The sequence below is a fragment of the Histoplasma capsulatum genome, assembly GCF_000150115.1.
Source record: "Histoplasma capsulatum G186AR genomic scaffold supercont2.3, whole genome shotgun sequence".
Classification (NCBI taxonomy): domain Eukaryota; kingdom Fungi; phylum Ascomycota; class Eurotiomycetes; order Onygenales; family Ajellomycetaceae; genus Histoplasma; species Histoplasma capsulatum.
Window position 1 is genome coordinate 704,896 of NW_025544803.1, and position 21,340 is coordinate 726,235.

The window sequence follows — 21,340 nt, forward strand, 5'->3', positions numbered from 1 at the left end:
ATATGGCCGATTCCCCCGCCGTATCCATCCCGCTAGATCCGCGAGAACAGCCTATCCTTGACCAGCTCCTCGTAATTCGAGACGCCCTCCTGCTCCTCAAACAAGATAAATCGAGGTATATCAAGTCCCAGGATGTGCTGCATTATCATGACCAGGTCGTCGAGCAAGTCCAGAGGCTGAACGCCCTCCGAACGGAACATACGTTAGAGCATAATCGAGGTTCGCGTGACCCCGCAATAGTTATTCCCTTCCCTCGACTTGCGGTCAGTGTATTTATCTAATTTCAGCAATTACTCCGCAGTTGACAATGTGCTGGATGATTGCTTCCAGCTGATCTCATTGCTATTTCTTACCGTTGGAAGGAACAATGAAGCACCCGCAGCGTGAGCTTGAACCTCATGGCTACCATACCATCTTTCTTCCATCCCGCCTTATGCCTGGCTTGTTCCGAACAGTCGAATGCTGACCTATAGTGGATTCAATAGATATGCGATGGCTTCAACAATTAAGGTAATTGCAAATAGACCTACTCTTTCCAGTATTTTGCTAATTTTGATGCGATTAGCGCCTCCTTGACCACCTAAAAGAAGCCGCATTTTTTAGCCAGAAGGACTTGGACTCAATCGCGAAGACGTTGGATACCATGCAGGAGAACATTAATAGAGGAAAAGAAACATATTCACCGGATATATTGAAGCTTTTGGAACTTCGGTTAGAAACATGCCGAAAGCAATTAGCTGAACTTCAGTATGGACTTTCGTTCTTGTCTCCTGAGCTCGCCCCGACTCATGAAACACTGGTTTCCATTTTGCGGTCTACATCGGCTGCAAACACTCGTTCAAAGGTATAGTCTTGCTTTCCGTGGCCTTTGTCTCCCCGGTCCGGTGGTCTAAGCTAATTTCTCTTGCAAATTTGTAGTTTTCTGCCTCTGAGGTCATGAGCTTCCAGGAGCAGCTCAAAGCCATACAGGGTTCAATGGAAGACGGTAACTTTGTAGGCCCTCATGGCTCGATCCCTGAAGGTCAAGAACTCGTGAAAGCTTTGTTGGATAGATGTTTGAAATGGTCGGAAATTGTACTCGAAAGGTAACAATGCTCGTACGAACTATGGAATAATAGAATCGGGTTTACTGAAATTTCTATTTCTCCATTTCTAGGAAAGGTAAAATCGATGAACGGTTTCAGGAGCCCTATAGCAAACTCCTAGAGATTCGAAACCAACTCGATAGACTTGTCATGACCCAGGCGTGGTCGCTACGAGAAACTGATTTGTTTATGTATCAGAGAAATCTTAACAAGATTGACGAATCCCGGGTTGATGGAAATTTCTTGGATGGCGATGGGAAACCAGCCGACATTCACGCTCAAAGGGCAAGATTGCAATGACCCTTGCTCAGCAGTTTGAGTGAAATCTCGTGTACTGACTTTCCACACAGACACTTCTGTATCTGATTCGACGGAGCTATGCTTTAATTTATGGTTTGCTTATCTCGTCTGAACCAGTCTCAGAAGCACTTCTACCTATATATAACCAACTCCAGACATTGAGGAAATGTTTAATTGAAGTTAAGGAGTCCGGCGGGGTTTCTAATGCCAGAGAACTCTACCCGTATAGTATGAAGGTCAGTTTCCTACCCCTTTTCTATCATCAACCGCAAATGTAAATTCTACTATACATGCATACATATGATGCTCACAAACTTCTTAAGCTCAATTCCATTGATAACATGAGAGTTGATGGGAAATTTTATGTTGGAAACGACTTACCTGAAGGCCAAGGGAGCGTCAACGAACTCCTTGCGCAATGTTATGACCTGTGCTACGAGCTTAGAGCTGATACGGAACAGGGCGGTGGAGACAGCAAATGAGAACATATGAGAACATAGCATGAACTGATGGGCTTTCCGTTGCCCCCTGACACTTGACATAATTGATGATTTGCTTTCATTTTGATCTTTTTGGGAGGTCCCTTTACCAAAGTTTGCCAATGACATAATTTGTTCATCTCAATCTTGTACGATGAGAGTTGTATCATAATCTCTGATTGCTATCCACCAAATCTATCTCTTACGCATCTCGTCCTTCAATCCCAGAAAGTGAGAGAATGCAAGCCCATATTCTCCGTAATCCGTACAGTATCGCCCCATAGACTGAACCGTTCTTAGTCAGCTGTCACGAGCCAATCATCGTTCGCCTGAAAACTTTACCTCAAATATTGCAACAGCGCCAGAAGCCAACCCCGACTTCTGAAGGAGCTGCAGATATCTCCAAAATGATGCGGCAGCACCTCTGCCAAAGAGCAGTCGCTCCACGCAAGGTTGGTAGCCCTGTCCCTTAATTGAGTATGGATCCCGGTGCTTAATTGACATTTTTGCTCCCAAGCTTGCACAATGCCGGCCAGTCGGAGCCAGAATCCTAAGCCGCGGTCTTGCGACTGAGGCAGACCCTAAGAAAAGCGCAACCACCACCACCCCGGACAACTCCCCCCGCTCTCCCCCATATCCGAAGATCCTAAACAATCTCCGTGAAGTACGACGGGTCTTAGGAACTGAGCGCTCCCTCACCCTCGCCGAGAAGATTCTGTACTCGCATCTCCATAATGTCGAAGAGTCACTGCTCTCCGACACTCGGAATGGGGAGAATATTCGCGGTCAGGCCAATCTGAAGCTGAAGCCGGATCGCGTCGCCATGCAGGATGCTTCGGCACAAATGGCCCTGCTTCAATTCATGACTTGCGGCCTTCCCTCGACCGCAGTGCCGGCGAGCATACATTGCGATCACATGATTGTGGGAGAAAAAGGGGCCGATGTCGACCTCCCAGCGTCCATCAAGGGGAATAAAGAAGTTTTCGATTTCCTGGAGTCAGCGGCGAAGAAATATGGTATTGAGTTTTGGCCTCCCGGTGCGGGTATTATCCATCAGACCGTTTTGGAGAACTATGCCGCTCCAGGTCTCCTAATGCTTGGGACAGACAGCCATACACCTAACGGTGGCGGTTTGGGTGCCATTGCTATTGGCGTTGGTGGTGCGGATGCAGTGGATGCGCTTGTTGATGCGCCTTGGGAATTGAAGGCGCCAAAAGTACTTGGTGTTAAGCTTGAAGGCAAACTATCTGGCTGGACAGCGCCGAAGGATATCATTCTCCATCTTGCTGGGAAGTTGACGGTTCGTGGTGGCACTGGGTACATAATCGAGTACTATGGCCCTGGTGTCGAGTCCCTTAGTTGTACTGGAATGGCTACTATTTGCAACATGGGTGCTGAAGTTGGAGCAACTACATCGCTTTTCCCCTTCTCACCTAGCATGGTACCATATCTGAGGGCCACCAATCGAGGCAACATTGCGGATGCCGCAACGGCTATTGCGTCATCTGGTCCTCAGAACCTCTTACGCACAGACACCGGCGCGGAATATGATCAACACATTACAATCAACCTTTCAACCCTCGAGCCACATATAAATGGCCCCTTTACTCCCGATCTTTCGACCCCTCTATCCGCGTTTGCGGGAAAAGTTCGTGAAAAACAGTGGCCTGAGACTTTCGGTGCTGGCCTTATTGGAAGCTGCACCAACAGTTCTTATGAAGACATGACCCGTGCAGAAGACCTTGTCAAGCAAGCTTCCGAGGCCGGCTTAAAGCCAAAGGCAGATTTCTTCATCACTCCAGGAAGCGAGCAAATTCGAGCCACCTTAGACCGTGACCAGACTTTGGCAACCTTCTCCGCCGCCGGGGGCACCGTCCTAGCCAACGCTTGCGGTCCCTGCATCGGCCAATGGAAACGGACAGACGGTGTGAAGAAGGGCGAGAGCAACGCGATTCTCACATCATACAACCGCAACTTCCGCGGACGTAACGATGGAAACACTGCAACCATGAACTTCCTCGCTTCTCCCGAAATCGTCACCGCCATGTCATATGCAGGCAGAACCACCTTCAACCCCATGACCGACTCTCTCCCAACCCCCAGCGGCAAACCCTTTAGATTCCGTCCCCCAACAGGCTTTGACCTCCCAAAATCAGGCTTCGAATCGGGAAACCCAGACTTCCAACCCACCATAGCCGCTCCATCCCCTTCTTGCCCCGTCGTAGTTTCCCCAACCTCAGACCGCCTCGCACTCCTTGAACCCTTCTCGCCCTTCCCCCCTCACAACCTCACATCCCTCCGCGTACTCTACAAAGTAAAAGGTCAATGTACAACAGACACCATCTCCGCTGCCGGCCCCTGGCTCAAATACAAAGGCCACCTCCCGAACATCTCCGCCAACACACTCATTGGCGCAATAAACGCCGCAACTGGCGAGACCAACGTCGCCTACGACACTGATGGCAGCACCTACTCCATCCCAGAGCTCGCGGCCAAATGGAAAGCAGCAGGGACGGAATGGCTCGTCGTTGCCGAAGAAAACTACGGCGAAGGCAGTGCGCGCGAACACGCCGCGTTGCAGCCACGCTATCTAGGCGGACGCATAATTGCCGCCAAGAGCTTCGCACGCATCCACGAGACGAACTTGAAGAAACAAGGCGTCGTGCCGTTGACGTTTAAGGATAAGGCTGATTATGATAGGATTGATGCATGCGACGCTGTTGATACTGTTGGGTTATATGAAGTGCTGATAAGTGGCGGACAGGCTGATGAGGAGGTGAGGCTACGGGTGACGAAGAATGGGAGTGGAGAGGTATTCGAGATCCCGATGAAGCACACGTTGAGTAAGGATCAGTGTGGATTTATTCTCGCGGGAAGCGCGTTGAATTTATTGGCGAAGAAAGCTAATAAGTAGGCGTTGATATTGTGGATGTATTTCCGTTAGACTCAGCAACATTTAAAAAAATTCTATTTCAGTCGTAGTGTATGAAACAAGTTGTCTGTGTATTATTTATCTGGAAATCTCAACTGGAGCTCAAACAATTCGCTCCCCCTCATGGCCACTTAACGCCTAATTTGACAGCCAAGCTTTAAGCATTCCGCCTCTAAATTGACCCAAATCTTTTTGGGCTGGGCGGGCTTTTTATTCGGATCTCTAGTGCTTGTAAGGATTATGAGTCCACGCTTCCGTACTCGTCAACTCAGGGAATGAGTATTCCAAGAGCCTATAAATATTGCAGTTTATTTTATTTTATTTTATTTTTTTCAATGTGAGTAATTGGGTTTATTTATGATTGGCATTTCAAAATTCTCAAGAAAATCGGGAAACAGAAAAAATCCGCGGTTGGTGGGGTCATTGCGTGTAAAGGGGGTGTTCATTATTTGAAGAAAAAAACAAGGCTACGAAGGGAAAAAACCGATTTTGTCTCTTGTCGATATGAAAAGGAAAAGCAAAGGGGAAAGGGCAATAAAGGAAGAATAGAGACATGAATGAGGTAGCAAACATCGGAAATACAGGAGCTGGTTGTTAAGTTAAATAGACGAAAACTGGGGAATAGCAGGAAGGGAACAAGCAATGGACCACAAGAATCATATAATGGTTGACGGGTCATGATGAAAATGAGTATGAACGGGAAAATACAGATAAAGAAAAAAAATCTGAAAAGAAAAAAATGAACAATCAAATTAAACATAAGAAAAAAGCTTTCTAACACAGGCCGAGGGCTTCTATTGAAAAAAACTTCGCACGGCCACCTGGTATTTAGGGTTAACATTTGCGAAGATCTGATCTACGTTGACAGCTGATGCTGCCGCAAGTTGCTTCGCTGAGCTCGCGACGCGAGCGGCTGTAGCGCCTTGCAGCGTTTCTGCTTCGAGTGCCTGTACAACGAACGTAAACGCCTTTGTTGCATTGTTGAACACTACGGGGTTTTGTCTGTTGGAGAGAATTGTTGAGTCAGACCCGGGACAAATTGTATTTTACAAATTTACGCATAATGCAATAATAATGGTGGGAAGCGCGAGGAATGGAAATTTGTGTTCAAGGAAAGTTTGGGAATGGATACATACTGGTCAATAAGCTGCGCCAGGAACGAATACGCATAGGGCGCCGCTTCCTCATCATTGATAATGGGTAAGGTATTGAACCAATTCTCCACAACCTCCTGCGGGTTCTGCACCTTGCTAGAATTGTAGTGTAAAATCTTGGCGATACTGGCAGACGCGTTCTCCGTCGCGAATATATGTTCTTGGGTCCTGGCTTTAGGGTGATGAGTCGCCTGGAATAGGGTAGGAATACTCGCAGCGACAAACTCGCTCCATGCTAGCCCGCCTTTTTGCGCAGCCATGCCGACACCGTAGCATGCCGCTTGCCGGTTCGCAGCATTTTCATCCCGCATGCCATTAACGAGCGGGTGGAGGATGTGATCTTTGTAATTCCACGATTGCTCGCCACAGAACTCGAGCACATCGTCCATGATGCAAATGCCCCACTGTCGTTGGGTGGGGTCCTGGCTTACGATGAAGGCATCGTAGAAAATTAACAGTTGCTCCCAGGCAGGCAAGAAAGCTGGGCCATGATTTTTGAAGATGATGTGGAAGGCTTTGTTCATGTCGCTGAGAAGGTTCTGGTCTTCTTCAACTTCAATATTGTAAGAGTACGCATCATCGTCCCCGTCCTCGAGTTCTGCATTTTCTTCCAGGCGTTGTTTTACTCGTTCCTGATAATCCTCAAGCGACGACTTTGCAGATTTGATAAATGCTTGCATGTGAACGGGGGTTAAGCTATTCTTCCCGGCAACTTCAACTGATTCATAGAAGCATTGGAACATTTCCGCCAGTGTGTCAATGGCTGGCTCTGCGCTTAAAACCTCGATAAGCTGGTCGGCGGTCTTGGACCACATTTGCAAGAATTCAGGGGCTTGATCACCGTGAGCTTTCTTGTAAGAATTCAGGAGCTGGGGGATTAAGTTAGCAGACGAGACGCGGACCGGGTCATGGAAGAAGAACGCTAGTCCTGGAATAGCAATCTTCTCCAGGGTCTCAACAACGTAAGGCTCGAAGGCAGCAGCAAGAACTTGTGCGTAAATCGTAATAAGTTCAATAGCAGTGTTTTTATCTTCGAGGACGCTTGTTCGAATCCCAATAACCTTGCCTTTTAACGGGACGAGCTCCCACCCCATGTGTTGCTCAACCTGTTTAAGTTGCTCTTCATCGTCGAGAATCTGAACATCGGCTTTGGCAGCGGCAACCTGGAGAAGTGGCGGCATAACTCCGGGAAGATATGGAACAAAATCTTGATTGAGAACTCGGCACATGCGGCCCCAGCAATGGAGAAGATACGAAGATTGAGGATCGTCCGCATCAGTAATGTTTTGTTGGATATTTCCAAGAAGCTGCACTAAAGTCAAGGCATCCTGGCCCATCTTCTCTTTTCCAACCGCCAGCGCGATCAAGGTGGCACATTCCATAGCCTTCGCACGCAAAATTCGGAATTCCTTTGATTGTTCCTCATTCAGAACGTTTAGCAACAATGGCATAAGCATATCATAGAACTGGCCAAATGCAGCCTCTGCAGAATCAGCGATCGTAGCGATCGTAGACAACGCCTGCTCCTGAACAAATCGCTTGGGGCTTCGCAGTAGTTGCAGCAGACGTCTCAAAAGCTCCTCAAGATAAGGTTCAAGAATCTCCTTCTCAGCCTCCTCGCAGAAGTTAACTAGCGCAGCAGCGGCATGGGCTTGAACGCGGGGTTCCGTCGAATCCAGAACGGGGAGGATATTTCCAAGAACGATGGAATGGTACTTTTCCTGCATGGTTGGTGCGAAATCGGTGCTCATCTGGCCAAGGGCATTGCACCCAGCAAAACGGACTCGCGGGTGTGGATCTTGCAGAGCTGGTGCGACAAGAGCGAGAACCTGATCCAATTCGCCCTCCATAAGATCCCTGCAACCTTCAGATATCGCAGAAATCGCCATAAGCGCCGCATGCCGATCTCGCCAGGAGCTTGATGACATCATGCGAGGCACCCAGACGAAAGTTGCTGGCAGGATTACCTTGCCGCCAAGTTTATTGGCAAGGCGGTCCATGCATTGCTCGCCAGCAACGTGGTTCTTGTCGCTTTCCTCAAGATCAAGCTGTAAAAAAAAACTAGAGTCAGCAACATTGTTTACCAGCCACCACTACCCCCAAAAAATTGTATCAGTGCTTACATCCTCTGACTGCGTCCAATCAGTCGCATCCTCATCATCCAAACCAACATCAGTCATCAAACTCAGACACTGAGTAACCATTTCTCCTGGATATGTAGGGTCATTCTTGCACATCTTTGGGGAATAATCGGCAAACGTAGCCATCAACTCCAGCGCATTCTGTCTCACTTGATCGGACAGTTCTTTATCACCAATAACGCTGATGCTAAACTTTACGAGGTTGTTGAAGAGAGCCTTGAACATCTTTGGGCACACTTCCGCGAGCTCAATTAACGAAATGAAGGCCTTGGACAGTTCGTCACTCTCGTCTGCCTCTTTCAGGGGAGGCAATATATTGAGAACATCAGGGACTAGGGAGAAGAATTTGCTTTGGCTCTTCTTGGTGACGGATCGGAAAAATGACGAAAATGCTTCCATCGCGGATATCCTGACCTTTTAGTTGTATTCCGGGATCATCAGTAAAAGCAAGAAGCATCGCTTTGTCCCTTTGAATGTAAGGTTGCGTACAGAAATATTCTCATCCCTAAAACCTTTCGCAAACACACCCACCACCATTTCCTCATGTTGTTTCTCAATAATACCTGGTGTCGTCGAAAATATCCGGAACGCGGAATCGCGCACACCAGGATCAGTAGACTGGCTAGCCTGGAAAAGCACTCCAAGAAGTTCAGACCATTGTTCCCCTAGAACATCCCCAATAGATAAATAAATTAGTTAGGAGCTAAGTTCTCATAATTGGCAATCGATGCGGGACAAAAAAAAACATACCGTTGTCGGCATATTGCCCCGCAATTTCAGCCACGGCATCACCAATCTTATTTCGTACGTGGGCCAAACTCTCACTTCCAAGCGACTCTAGCAGTTTTTCTCGAATAGCCACTCTCTGCTCCTTCGAAAGTGTGAAGAACAACTCCTTAGATTCGGAAGTATTGGGAACGTTCGTTGACCGTGTTGATATCCGACGGAACAGAACAGCGGCGAAGGATCGCGTCTAATCAGGAGACAATAACTAAGTAAATGTATACATACACACACATATATTCAACAAACCTCGCGAAAAGAAAAAGATAAGGTATAATTGAAAGGCAAGGAATATCCTTCCTAGTGCATACCCCGGCATCCTCAGCGCCTTGTAATTGTTCCGCCAGCCCTATGAGCAAAACATCGGGACGGCCCTTCACCCATTCATTATTTAACTGTTCCTCGGCCTGCGTCCGCACTATATTGTCGGCAGATGCTAGTGCAAGTAGGAGCTGTGAGAGCGCAACGTGGACGTTCTGCGGCAACAACGACATTGTTGCTGTTTAACGTTGGATCGTTCGTACGGTTGTGGCCAATAGTTTTTTGTTTCCGTATTGGTATTGTCTAATTATCTTGTAGTGTGATGTCGTGCGTTCTTCGGAGCTATCACAGGGAATATCCAGAAATGTTGCTTGTTGAAGTGCAAGGCAAAGGGGGGGAAAGAGAGACAGCTAGAGACGCGTGCGGTTTGAGATATAGAGGAAGAGGGATGATCACGCAAAGGGAAAATCAATTAAATTGAGTTTCCAGTATATCAGGCATATGCGATTCGTGCGTTGGAATCCCGGTTTATAATTACCAAGTTCGACGTTGAAGCGGCTGTTGGTGGGGTTTTCCACTAACAGCATTCAACGAAGACCCGAATTTGTTTTGTTTGTTGCGAGTTGGGATTGGTCGCGACAAGGGAAGTGGCGAGTGAAGCACGGATGCAACAGCAGAGACACCGTACCAGGGAACGGGGCCAGAGCGAGTTACGAGGAGTAGAGGAGAGGAGAGAAGAGAGAGAGAATGTTGTAAGAGAAAAACGCGAAGGAGAAGGCATAGAAGGTGGTTTATTTTTTTTGGTGCAGGTGGGATGAGGTTGAGAGAAGAAGGGCGCTAGGGCAGAAGCGGTTAGTCAGCGCGGGCAGGCCTCGCTAGTCCCGAACAAGCCAAAGCCGGCAAGGACAGTGGACCCGTATCTACTATCTAGGAATGACATTGTCTTGGATTACAAACTGTTGTCTATTGAGCTGTTGGGACTATTATGGTAATCAACAAAACAATACGAGGGGAAGAAAAACGGAAAATACACTAAATATATATAGAGGAATTAGGTGAAAAGAAAAGAAAAGCAGAAAGTTAGACCCACTGAGGAGGACACGCTAATCGTTCGAGGTCAGGTTGTGATATATTCAGATGGCGAAGCAGGGGTACATGCAATGCTATGTATGTGGGAGCAGGAGACTATTGTCGAAAAGGGACAGGAGAGGCAGCAATGATACATCGGGCGAATATCGTAAGCGAAATCCAAAAACAAAAAAAAAAAGGAGAGAGATGGGGTGGGGAAAGAGCTTAGGACACCTGCAATATCTTTGGACACGCGTAGGAAATGCCCAATATGACAGTCAATTCCTTTACTGATTTGTTGGCAGAAAGTATGCAGCAACACCAACTACCGTTTGCCCGACCGCCCGAGTATAAAAACACCAACGATAGCCACGGCCAACGTCACAATGGCGCCGGGAAGGATAAGCTCATTGGGCACACCGTTGATCAGCTGCTGCTCCGCAGGTGGTGACCGGAAGAGAGTCTGGTTCTTTTCACGTTCTACATGGTTTTGCTCATCATCTTCACCAGTTGCAGATCCCGGAACAGACTCCTGGAGGTTGGCTGACTTAGTGACTGGAACTTGTGGCTCAGGCGCAGTTATGATGGGCTGCTTTTCGGGATCGTGTACGAAGAGATCTACTTTATCTCGCTTGGCTCTCCGGGCTAGGCTGATGGCATCCCAGAGATCCTGGTCAGTTGTGATGGACACTGTATCCCCCTCGCTGTCCAAGTAACTCAACGCATATCCTGTGTGGCTCATTTTGCCGTCTTCAACGATAGCGTTTCCACCCACAGCTTCAACCTCGGCTCCTAGCTTCAAAGAAACTTGGGAAACAAGATCTTCCACCCCCGCAGAAGGAGTAATGTGCAGTCTATGTACCCGACCACTGGGAGCTTTGAATTTGAAGGGGAAGGAAGTGTCCTCATGATGGACTGGTCGGGGATCTAAAACATCGGAGGCAGCCTCGTCACCATTATGTGAGGCCGATTCGTTGGGAAGAACGCTGTTTTCGCGGTCACCATGAGATCTTGAGATGTCGGGGCTCATTACGGAACGAAGTGGAGTATGGGGATGATGGCTGTGGCTGCCAGACACCATGGAATCAGACTCATTATCCATCGAAAGCCAGAACTTATTCCACGCAGGCCCTTCATTTTCGTTTGTAGACATAGAATTAACCTAAAATCATAGGTAAAATATAAGTTGAGTCAAAAATAGTTGTGAAAAACGTCGGGAATAGAAAGGAAAAGCGTACCTGTTCGAGAGTGGCGTAGGTCAATTTGAGTACATCCACCATACCCACAATCTCCCCAGCTTCGTTCATCACTGGAAGGTTAAGATAATGTCCATCTATTGCAACACGGTCAGCCATATTTATCTTTTCCCCCTCATATACCATGACGGATATTTCAACTGACCGTGCATCTTCCGAAGGGCAGCTTGGATACTCATATCAGTAGGAGCAAAATCCGGGTGAGGGGTCATAACTCTGACAACGCTGCAGGTATTGGGATCCAATCCAGGAGCAATAACACGGAGAACAACGTCTTTGCTCGTGAAAATACCAGTAATAGAGCCCTGATCCTGGACCAGCAAAGCGGTGGTGTGATTCTCCTTCATCAACGTGGCAGCCTCCCTGACAGACGTGCGTACAGACACAGTGGTCGGTGGAAGCCCATTTAAAACAGATTCCAAGGTCGGGCCAGACATCTTCTGCCGCAACGCTTCCACATATTGGATAATTTGTTGTGGCTGATTGGACCCTAATTCCGACTGCACACCTTCGAGAGCATCATACAATTTACGAGACGAGCTATACGCCCTCTCTAACTTCTCCATCGCATCGTAGAAACATTTGGTAATGTCAAGAATTCCAGATATATCCTGATTCTCATCCATGACGGGTAGATGTCTAAATCCCTTCCGGACCATGAGGTCCAGGGCATCAGTAGCACTGGTGTCAGTTCTCGCGCATAGAGGATTTTTTGTCATGATTTCTGCAATTGTAACATCCCGAGCCCTGATACCCGCCCCAACAACTCTAAAGGCCAAATCCTTCGCGGTAAAAATACCAGCAATACGGTCGTCGTCATCCGTCACAAGAACGCAATCCTCTCTCTTCGCAGCCATCAGCTGGGCAGCTTCTGCAACCGTGGTGTTGGGTTTGATCTGGAGAGCCTGGCTGGGTTTGAGAGCCATAACAGTTCCGGGGGGTGCCTTGCGGCTATGGCGAGAGCGGGCAGGATTCCCGTGTCGTTTCTTGTTAAGGTCTGCCTCCATTTTCTTCCTGATAGCCTGCCCATTGAAATAAATGTCATTAGTCATGCATACCCGCAAGGAAACAGTCGATATCTAATCAATTGAATGTTAAAGGGAAAACCGAAGGTGCAAATTTTACCTCGTCACGTTTAGACTGTTTCTGCCTACTGGTGCTCAGAGCAGAGGCACTTCCAATATCAGATGGAGTAGCCGTCGGCGGCATGCCTTGGTGCCCTTGGTCAACCTTGCGAGGAATACCAGACGGGCTGCCATCGAAGGGAATATGACCACGGCCCACAGTCCGATTCCGAAAGGTTCCTCCCCCGGCTGCAGACATTTGAAAGAAAGAGAACGAAAGTAAGGATTAAGTTTAATTACTAACGAAGAGAAACACGGGGGAAATCAGTCTTTTCAAAAGGGCTAGAATGGGATCAACGATATCCAGAAAAACGACGAGAACAAAAGGGGCGTCGTCTACGTCCGATATTGTTGATGCACTTGTTTGTTTCCTACCAAGTTCGGAGTCGGCCAGGAACGTGTCACGGGGACCGGGTCACGGGGATCCTGCTTAGATAAGCGGCGTTCGCTTAAACCGCTAGTCCTGGTTGCCCACAAACACAAGCAACCAGACCAACATCGGAGCCAGGACAGGACAGCGCTGCTTTTTCAACCACCTCATTCCGCCGGCTACAACCTGTACGCTTCTCCATTCCCCGTGCCTTTGTTTTGACCCTGTCCCTACTGTTGCGCTCTTTCCCTGACGTTGAACGAATACAGAATCCACCAAAATGGTCAAGAAACGGTCGTCGAAGTATGTTCATTTAAGGAGCTCTCAAACCCCCCCCTTTTGACGCGGGACAATATATGGGAATTGGAAAAGAGTTTTTTGAATAAAGGAAAATTGACGATATTGCGGAGTAAAAATTTGAGATTGTGCGGGCATATATGGGCTGACAATCGGACTCTGAATTGAACAGCGGACGTAACAAGAAGGGCCGCGGCCACGTCAAGCCAATCCGATGCTCCAATTGCTCGCGATGCACCCCCAAGGATAAGGCCATCAAGAGATTCACCATTCGCAACATGGTCGAGTCTGCCGCCATCCGTACGTCTCCAAAAAGCAAAGGGAAGAAGAGGGAAGAGATCAACGCTAATATCAACTTCCGTTTTCGCAAATAATTAGGTGACATCTCCGACGCTTCTGTCTTCAACGATTACGCCGTACCCAAAATGTACTTGAAGCTCCAGTACTGCGTTTCCTGCGCCATCCACGGAAAGATTGTGCGGTATGGCTAGACCCAACCCAACTCATTTTCTCAAGCTTTTGACCTCCCTGTCTTTCCTCTTCCCCTCCCGAAACGGAGCAAGCAAGATCAGGCAGGACACACAAAAATCACGACATGTTTAGGGAAAAGAAAGAGAAGAGAAAAAAGTTGCCCAATGAATAACAAGAGGGGTGGTGTCCAGGGGGGAAAAAATCAACAAAAGGCGCATTGTTACAGGACTGATTCAGGAAATATGTCTTCTAGTGTCCGTTCTCGAGAGGGTCGTCGCAACCGTGCCCCTCCCCCAAGAATTCGGTACAACAGGGACGGAAAGAAGATGAACCCGACCCAAGCCGCCAAGACTGCCCAGGCATAGATATGAGTCCTGTCGGTGGATCGGTGGAATATTCGGGAGAGCATGCTTGGGATAATGAGGTGGCGGCAAAATGCGGCTGCTGCTCTCTTCATGTCTAATTTTTCCTTTTTTCCCCTCTTTTTTAAATCTCTCTCTTCCGCTCTGTGTATGTTTTTTTCAACGGTGTCAGGCAAAATAAAAACAGGGTTTTTATATATCAACATAGGTTCCTGTGACAACAAAGACTTTAAAAGACGTGGGAAAGCGAAGATTGGGGGGGAAAGAAGAGGAAATGAGAAATGAGACACGAAAATCGGAAAAACGACAATACCCTTATTCCTCCCTTTTTTAATGTTCGTTTGTCCCCAATTCATGTGGCTTTGGCCGCCTCCTTTGATGCCATTGGCACTGTCTGTCCGTTAGGTGAACGGTGATATAATTTTATCAACGTGGCTTAGGAACGAAAATAGATACAACAGAGGACACAAAACTATACACCTCAGAGAAAGTAAGACTTCTGGGGAAACGGATGAAATCTTTCATTTTACATTCACGCCATGTTCTCTGACCAATTCTCGATACCTTAAAATGAGAGTTTGGAAATATATATATATATGTGTGTGTTTTACTTGATTTAACTATAAAATGTATCCGTTATATCTATCGTAAGGTCGTCGATCGCATAATGCATATATCTAGCACCTAAAAAGCATCCTTTCCTACAGAGGGTCATGGATACAAATATCCTCTCTCAAAATAGTTACCATAAATATCCACGAACCCACCACTCCGCCCTTTGGGCGTCGGGTTTCTCACAATCTTCACTTCCCCTTTCCAATGGCCCTCAACGTACAACGGATAATTCAGTGATGCACTCGACGAAGTCGAGGACGAGGACGAAGCCGAAGACTGTTGTGATCGCGGTGACGTCGGAGTAGGCATAGGAGTAAGCACAGGGGTGGAAGTATTGGTATACTTCCGCACCCCTTTATTGGTGCGTGACAACAACTCCTCATATTCTGCCTTTTTAATATTGCGGAACGCAGCTAGAGCTGCAACAACGTCGATCTCTGCGTCCTTGGGAGAGGTGGCTGGGTTGGTGTGCTGCCTCTTCTGGCCGTTCAGTGAAGGCGAGGGAGATGGTGAGGCAAGCGGGGTCTGATTTGGCGGAGAAAAAAGTGGCAATTCTGGTGGTGGTGGTGGCTGAGGGGTTGCGGAGGCAAGATGCGATAATGGTGCGGTTGTAGCTTCCAGTTCCGGGATCCGCCGTGAGTGTACGGATACAGCATCTTTTTCACCTTCCCTATCGCTATCCGTGTCCTTCGCCTCTTCATCTCGAACACCACACTCCTCCTCGATCTCCCTACTGAAAAAACTAAAATCATTCTCCGCAGCGGCCCACAGGTTCTCTGAATCTATATCCTCCGTGCTGGACTTGGAGAAGAAACCCGCGCCGCTGCGGTTCCAGGACGTCGAATCTTTCGAGGAATCAGGCTTGGCGACAGGTGTGATCTCGAGGATAACCCGTTCAAGAGAAAAAAGGGATCGTACGTGCTGTCGCTCTGCACTGGCACGTAGCCGGCCAGGGGGTAGAGAGTAGTCGGATCGCGCTTGAAGGGTGGCCAGGTAGGCCTCATCCGCACACGACGTAATGAAGCGTGTTAAGAAGGATATGATATGAGATGACGGTGGGACAGAGGCTGGAACATCAGTAAGGACAAGGGTTCGGAGGTGTGGTGTATGAGAGGGATGATAAAAGGGGGCTATGCCATGGCTAATTTCAGGGCGCTTTTTGAGCAATGACTGGATTAAGTCGCTTCGCGGTTGAGCAGATAAAAATTGCGACAGTGGTGGTGCTTGAGGGTGAGTTAGTGGGAGGCTGTGAGGTGGTGTTGGCGATAGTGCGTCAGAGCTACCACGCAATTTATGTTTCCATCCAGGCATCGGCCTTTGAAATGACGTATCAGCTAGCTCGTGTCGTACAGGCTCAGCGTCAGCCGGCAATTCGTAAATTTGGCTGTAAAAGCCGTCCAGTTCCATAGTAGCAGCGGGGGGAACAGGTCGTCTCTTAGGTGTTCTCCTGGTAGGAAAAATCTCACTGGACGACGTAGAAGCATTTTCCGTAACCACGGCATGGTGGATTCTTAGATAGGTCAATTTCTCCGCAGCCGAATGGCGCAGCGCTGGTATAAGTTTTTCAGCGCCTGGATACCTTACGCCAACAACCCACTGGCTCTCATTATCCGTAATCGGCTCAAAACCCTTGCGCTTCCACATTGACCCAGCACTTTTAACGGTCCCGCCATCTAGTACATGAAGACGCGTCGATTTAAGCAAGCTGCCTAAACCTTCGACAGAGAGCCGGTTATCTGAAATGTAAAGATGCGTAATGCCAACGTGAGGTAGATCCTGAGGATCAGAGCGGCCGGTCAGGGGTATCATTAACTGTTTCATGAGGTGGGTGTCAAAATCCTCGCTCTTCAATGAATCCGCCCCTAGAATATTCGCAAAAGGGCTTATAGAGCAGGCCCACTCAAAATGGAATTTAACTTCTCGATCGGTAGGAGAGGACACATCAACATCCAAGGGTAAAAAGCACTTCTGCAAAAGAGGCCTTAACGACGCATCTGTCAACATGTTATTTCGCACGTCCAACAACCGAACCCGCGTTTTGATGGAGTCCGCCACAACTTCCAGATCGGCATCTCTAAGCCCAATACCTCTCAACTTCAACACCTGGAGATGTCTAAGATATGTTATAGCCGACAGGACCCCATGATCCTTTGCTGGGGTCGTGAACGACAAGTCCAAGTAAACCAACAAGGGGAACCGGAGGAGAGCCTCCCTAACACCAAGGGATGTAGTATTCGGTTCGCGTTGTGCCACCAGCAATCGGAGGCCATATGCTTCGTAAGCAGTGTCATCATTCGATTTTGGCCTCAATGCGATAAGAGAATTGTGGTCGAAGAACGGCAGCTGGGATACGAGAAGCGATTGGAGGTTGGGGAGATATTGTAGGACCTCCTGAAGCCATGATCGTCTAGGCCCTCCATATATCTCCGACAGGGCAGGTGGCAGGTGGAATGTATGAGTTAACATGCGCACCTCAAGGCGGGCCCGTTTAAGCGTCCGTCTGAATCTCGTCAAGGCGACTTTTGCGGTGGACAAATAAATTGAAAATGTTAGCAATAAGCCCAACCACATATTTCGAAGCTTGATTATCGTTATTTTGCGCAAAGCGAGTGGTGGGGCGAACACACCATATACAGCGTCGTTATCTGTTCCAAAATGAGATGCTGGCGCGCCCCATAAGAATGGGACAAAAATCTTATGCCATCTCTTACAGACAAGCGAGGCGGCACATAAATCCGCAGACGGGATGTAATCGGCAACTATGGTCCAGACATCCCTAGTCGTAGCGAGTTCGTATGATGGGGGAAAATCTTGCATTTTGGAGATGATGGCGGCCGCTATGCCGCAGCCCGAGTCATTTCCCTATAATGAATGATATATGATTCCATTCGATCTGCCCAACCTTTCCGGGAATAATTTACTTCAAACTATACCCAAGACAGCTGTTGGGTTTCGTTGTTCTGTTGAGCTTTTGGAAGGCCGACGTTGCAGATGGCATGAGGAAAATATTCTTTAAGATCAGGGAGCATGCTCTGACATGGCTCTGAGGCAAGCATCCTTATTGAGCTACAGGGTTGAAACCACTGACCCATGTGACTTTGGAGCATGGCCGGTCATGTCGGTAGCAAAAGTTCGCAGTTTCTGATACCGCAAACTGAAACTCAACAGGTGCACCCGCATTCTGGGAGAAAGCGGGAAACATGTTACCTTTTTGTTGCGAAGTTGGGGATGAATATCAATATCTGAGCGCAGTTTGGTGCTCTCGAGTCGCATCACGTGATCCTTTTGTGGAGGCCTTCAGGGGCTGGACATAGCAACCTTGGAAGGAGGCGGGGCAAACTTATGATAAGGCAAAGTCGCGGCTGTGTTGGGTGGGAATGTTGGCAATACGAGAACATTCTCAAAAATCCATTGGATATCCAATAACCATTTCATAATAATATCTGGCGAGAAGAAGGGATATTCATGAGCATTAATTAAACGAAGCCAAGGGCCAGAAAAAGATCGTATTCCCAATGCCAAAAGCAGATCCGTCTCCACTTCCCAAGATCGTTCCCAAGTGCCGTGTCTTCAAAATCAACGAGAGAAAACAAGAACACCATCCCTGAACAAGAAAAAACGGGGGAATCGAGACAGGCAGGTAGAGCGCAAATCAGCCAACCACATAACAAAAACAAGAGAGTCGCATCACATCCCAAATGAAAATAAGAAAGTACAAAAGAGAAAGGAAACAGCAAGACTGAGGCCGAAATTCGATCTTTACTCCATCCTTCCAATACCATGACGGGCCTCTGTGAAATGATGATAGGGGGCTAGATATCGGAAAGTGAATAAATAGGATGATATACGCTCAAGCAGAAACCATGGAATAGCTCGGTTACAAGGTTTGTTCATCCCTCATATTCGGGTGCTCCGCTCAGTCTCCGCTCAGGAGGCGGTTTAGGAATCACCTCCAAAAGAATGAGATGGAAACGTGCTTGAGACCTAGGAAAATCGTCGAGGTACTTCAACTGGAAGACAGTCAGAAAGCCGGGAACAGGGCAGAGAGACACATATCCAATTAGAAGGAGATACAGCTGTAAAGCACGCAGTAAAAATTGCACAGGAATGACACTTTCGGAAAAAGCATAGATAAGCGTTGAACGGTTCGGGCACCAGGGTGACTGGGCGAAAGTCATAAGCACAAAACAACCAAGTGTCGTTTCCAGTAAAGTCAATAACTGTCTTTGGATTCATCACTGTTTCGATAATTTATTGGCGCGCGACTTAGCGAGCTTACCCTTTCTAACCAGTTTGGGGGGAAGTTGAAAAGAAAAAAAAATTCCGTTTACATGACATATAGAAGATCGGTGTCTACAAAGTTGCAGGTTAGCAGAAGTTGATATTGCATAAAATAGTGAGTGGATTATTTTTTAAGAACGTACTCAGCGGATGGCTACAACTCAATTGGGGCTTCTGAGAATATTTCGTAGCCAATTCGTCACGGATGCTCCTCAATAGTTGCACATAGCTCTGTTGTGGATTCTTCTTTAGCGCAGTAATGAAGGCCCAGGACATGGCGCCAGTAGCTTCTCCAGCGATTGTAGCGTCTTGACTTGTTTGGTTGTCTTTACTTCCAGACCACATAATAACATCCGCGGGGCTTGTTTTGGTTTGTCTTGCCTTGCTGTGACTTGCATCGCCGCTCGTAGCCTTTTTTATCAGTCCACCAACGGTGGAAAGCATTCCCGAAACGTCTCCTCTCGCGTACGCAGACACAACGCTGAGCAGACCTTGACCAGCCTCCTTGGCCAAATTGGGCTCCTTGAGAATTCCCTGCGTAGAGTAAATGTACGGAAGATCGAGGGCTGAGCCGGAGTGACACGAGTCGAAAATTGCAGTTAGACGGACACCAGGAAGCAGCGACTTAACCATAATTCTATGCATTTCGTCATCAACGATATGTCCAGCCGACCTGAAATCCACAGGGTAGATGACCTCGTCATTCCCATCTTCTTCGTCGCCGTCAAGATCCTTCGTCTGACCACCATGACCTGCACCCATATTTAGTAAATTGAATTTAGGTATATCCCATAATATCAGGAATACATACCTGAATAATGGAAGAAGAGGGAGTCGTTAGGCCTAGCATCCTTTACTAGCCAGTGCATGGCTCGCAGAATGTTTGCTTTGGTTGGCTGACTCATTGGATTTTGCTGGTCATCAGTGAGGATCACCATGTCCTCGCGTGCGTAGCCAAAATTTTGGTTCAGATAGGTCGACATGTTTTTCACATCATTAATGCAACCTCGCAGTTGTCCGCGCTGACCGAAATAGTTGATTCCAATCAACAATGCCTTCCGCTTTCCCGTGCAATTCGAGTACTGGAAGCTATATCCCTGGGGAGCGCCATGGCCGAACTGGACAGGCTGTGTCGGGGGTGGTGGAGGGCCGTTATGGCCTGCACTGTGGCCGGGAGGGCCATGGTTGTACGAGTTCGGATAGGGAGAGTGTGCGGGAGGAGGGGCTGATGATGGTTAGTCTATTAAATATATTACTGGTGGGATCAGTACTCACCACCTGAGCGACCGCTATACATTGGGGCACCGCTTGGAGGACCCGGAGAGACGCTTGGATGTGGAGGATGTGGAGCACCGTACATAGCTTGCTGATGAGGTGGAGCCTTCAGCAGAGATTGTCAGCATATGGAAGTTGAACGGTGTCACAACGCGGGTTCTCACATGATATCCGCCATTGTAAGGTGGCTGAGGAGACGGTGGGTGAGGGGCATATCCATATGGGTTTTGGGGAGGGGGGCCTTGTGGTGGATATCCTCCGTAACCCTGCTGGCTTGGGGATGGTTAGCACAAAAGATAAAGAAAAAAGAAAGAAAAAGAAAAAGAAAAAGAAAAAGAAAAAGAAAAAAGAGAGAAACCCATCCTTGGGATAGTGGAATGCGCAGAAGACTACCTACGGGTATTGTTGGGGCGGCGGCGCTCCATATGACGGAGGGGGGTATTGCTGTTGAGGTGGAGGGTAACCGCCTTGACCACCCGAATAGCCCTGTGAAGGAGGATAGTACGACATGGCTCACGATCAGAGACAAACGCAACAACACAGCAGGATAGAAAGAGCGATATGTGACAAGCAAGAGAGAAATGAGAGATGCGATCGAGGCTAACGCCAGATCAAACCCAAATGAGAGATAGATAAGGCGCCAAAGGGGCACGAAAGATCAGCTGATGGATAGAAATCTGGAATCAGACGGCGGAGGCTCAGCGGCGGCTGATGCTCACGAGTGGCGGAGTGCTTGGGCAGACAGAATCAGCGGAAAGGAATCTTCTTCCAGGTCCGGGCTTCCAACGACGGCCCACAGCCAATTCCACAGAGCGCAGAGGATGTCACTGAAGCGAAGGAGGGGCAGACTGGAGAGGCGGGTGCTTTCTTCCCTGGCTGTTCTTCTGCCAGGGCTATTCGGCTTCTCCTATCCAAGACACGTACGGTATACCAACAAAATCAGCGAGACAAACCGGATATCTGGACACCCCGGCTACGAGTATCCGGTGGATTGGAGGTGGATGGGAAAGAAGAGGGGAGGAAAATCTGAAATGTTCGGCGTCGGCGAGGTTGATAACTATTTAACTAACCACGCTGAATAATACG

General features: G+C 48.1%; 6 protein-coding genes across 6 annotated transcripts; 2 read left to right on the forward strand and 4 right to left on the reverse strand.

Annotated features, from left to right (window-relative positions):
* Window positions 1-2: 2 nt before the first annotated feature.
* On the forward strand, window positions 3-4,778 carry HCBG_02412 (aconitate hydratase; the record flags this gene model as incomplete). Its single annotated transcript, XM_045429461.1, has 9 exons — window positions 3-219; window positions 302-383; window positions 486-510; window positions 919-1,085; window positions 1,157-1,313; window positions 1,436-1,621; window positions 1,709-1,850; window positions 2,165-2,316; window positions 2,382-4,778. The coding sequence occupies 9 exons, from the start codon at window positions 3-5 to the stop codon at window positions 4,776-4,778; spliced, it is 3,525 nt and encodes a 1,174-aa protein (XP_045289356.1).
* An 812-nt stretch (window positions 4,779-5,590) lies between these two features.
* Window positions 5,591-9,368, reverse strand: HCBG_02413 (karyopherin Sal3; the record flags this gene model as incomplete). The annotated part of the gene is made up of 6 exons (XM_045429462.1): window positions 5,591-5,798; window positions 5,933-7,998; window positions 8,074-8,505; window positions 8,581-8,756; window positions 8,842-9,064; window positions 9,186-9,368. The coding sequence occupies 6 exons, from the start codon at window positions 9,366-9,368 to the stop codon at window positions 5,591-5,593; spliced, it is 3,288 nt and encodes a 1,095-aa protein (XP_045289357.1).
* Window positions 9,369-10,151: 783 nt separating this feature from the next.
* HCBG_02414 (CBS and PB1 domain-containing protein) lies at window positions 10,152-12,888 on the reverse strand (the record flags this gene model as incomplete). Its single annotated transcript, XM_045429463.1, has 4 exons — window positions 10,152-11,365; window positions 11,442-11,536; window positions 11,605-12,481; window positions 12,585-12,888. 4 exons carry the CDS (start codon window positions 12,780-12,782, stop codon window positions 10,529-10,531), a joined length of 2,007 nt encoding a protein of 668 aa, XP_045289358.1.
* A 237-nt stretch (window positions 12,889-13,125) lies between these two features.
* HCBG_02415 (40S ribosomal protein S26E) lies at window positions 13,126-14,313 on the forward strand (the record flags this gene model as incomplete). The annotated part of the gene is made up of 5 exons (XM_045429464.1): window positions 13,126-13,141; window positions 13,223-13,256; window positions 13,423-13,550; window positions 13,629-13,731; window positions 13,975-14,313. The coding sequence occupies 4 exons, from the start codon at window positions 13,234-13,236 to the stop codon at window positions 14,084-14,086; spliced, it is 366 nt and encodes a 121-aa protein (XP_045289359.1).
* A 481-nt stretch (window positions 14,314-14,794) lies between these two features.
* Window positions 14,795-17,515, reverse strand: HCBG_02416 (leucine rich repeat domain-containing protein; the record flags this gene model as incomplete). The annotated part of the gene is made up of 1 exon (XM_045429465.1): window positions 14,795-17,515. The coding sequence occupies one exon, from the start codon at window positions 17,513-17,515 to the stop codon at window positions 14,795-14,797; it is 2,721 nt and encodes a 906-aa protein (XP_045289360.1).
* A 591-nt stretch (window positions 17,516-18,106) lies between these two features.
* Window positions 18,107-20,871, reverse strand: HCBG_02417 (metacaspase CasA; the record flags this gene model as incomplete). Its single annotated transcript, XM_045429466.1, has 6 exons — window positions 18,107-19,051; window positions 19,123-19,731; window positions 19,791-20,204; window positions 20,255-20,360; window positions 20,419-20,527; window positions 20,652-20,871. The coding sequence occupies 6 exons, from the start codon at window positions 20,762-20,764 to the stop codon at window positions 19,026-19,028; spliced, it is 1,377 nt and encodes a 458-aa protein (XP_045289361.1).
* Between the last annotated feature and the right edge of the window lie 469 nt (window positions 20,872-21,340).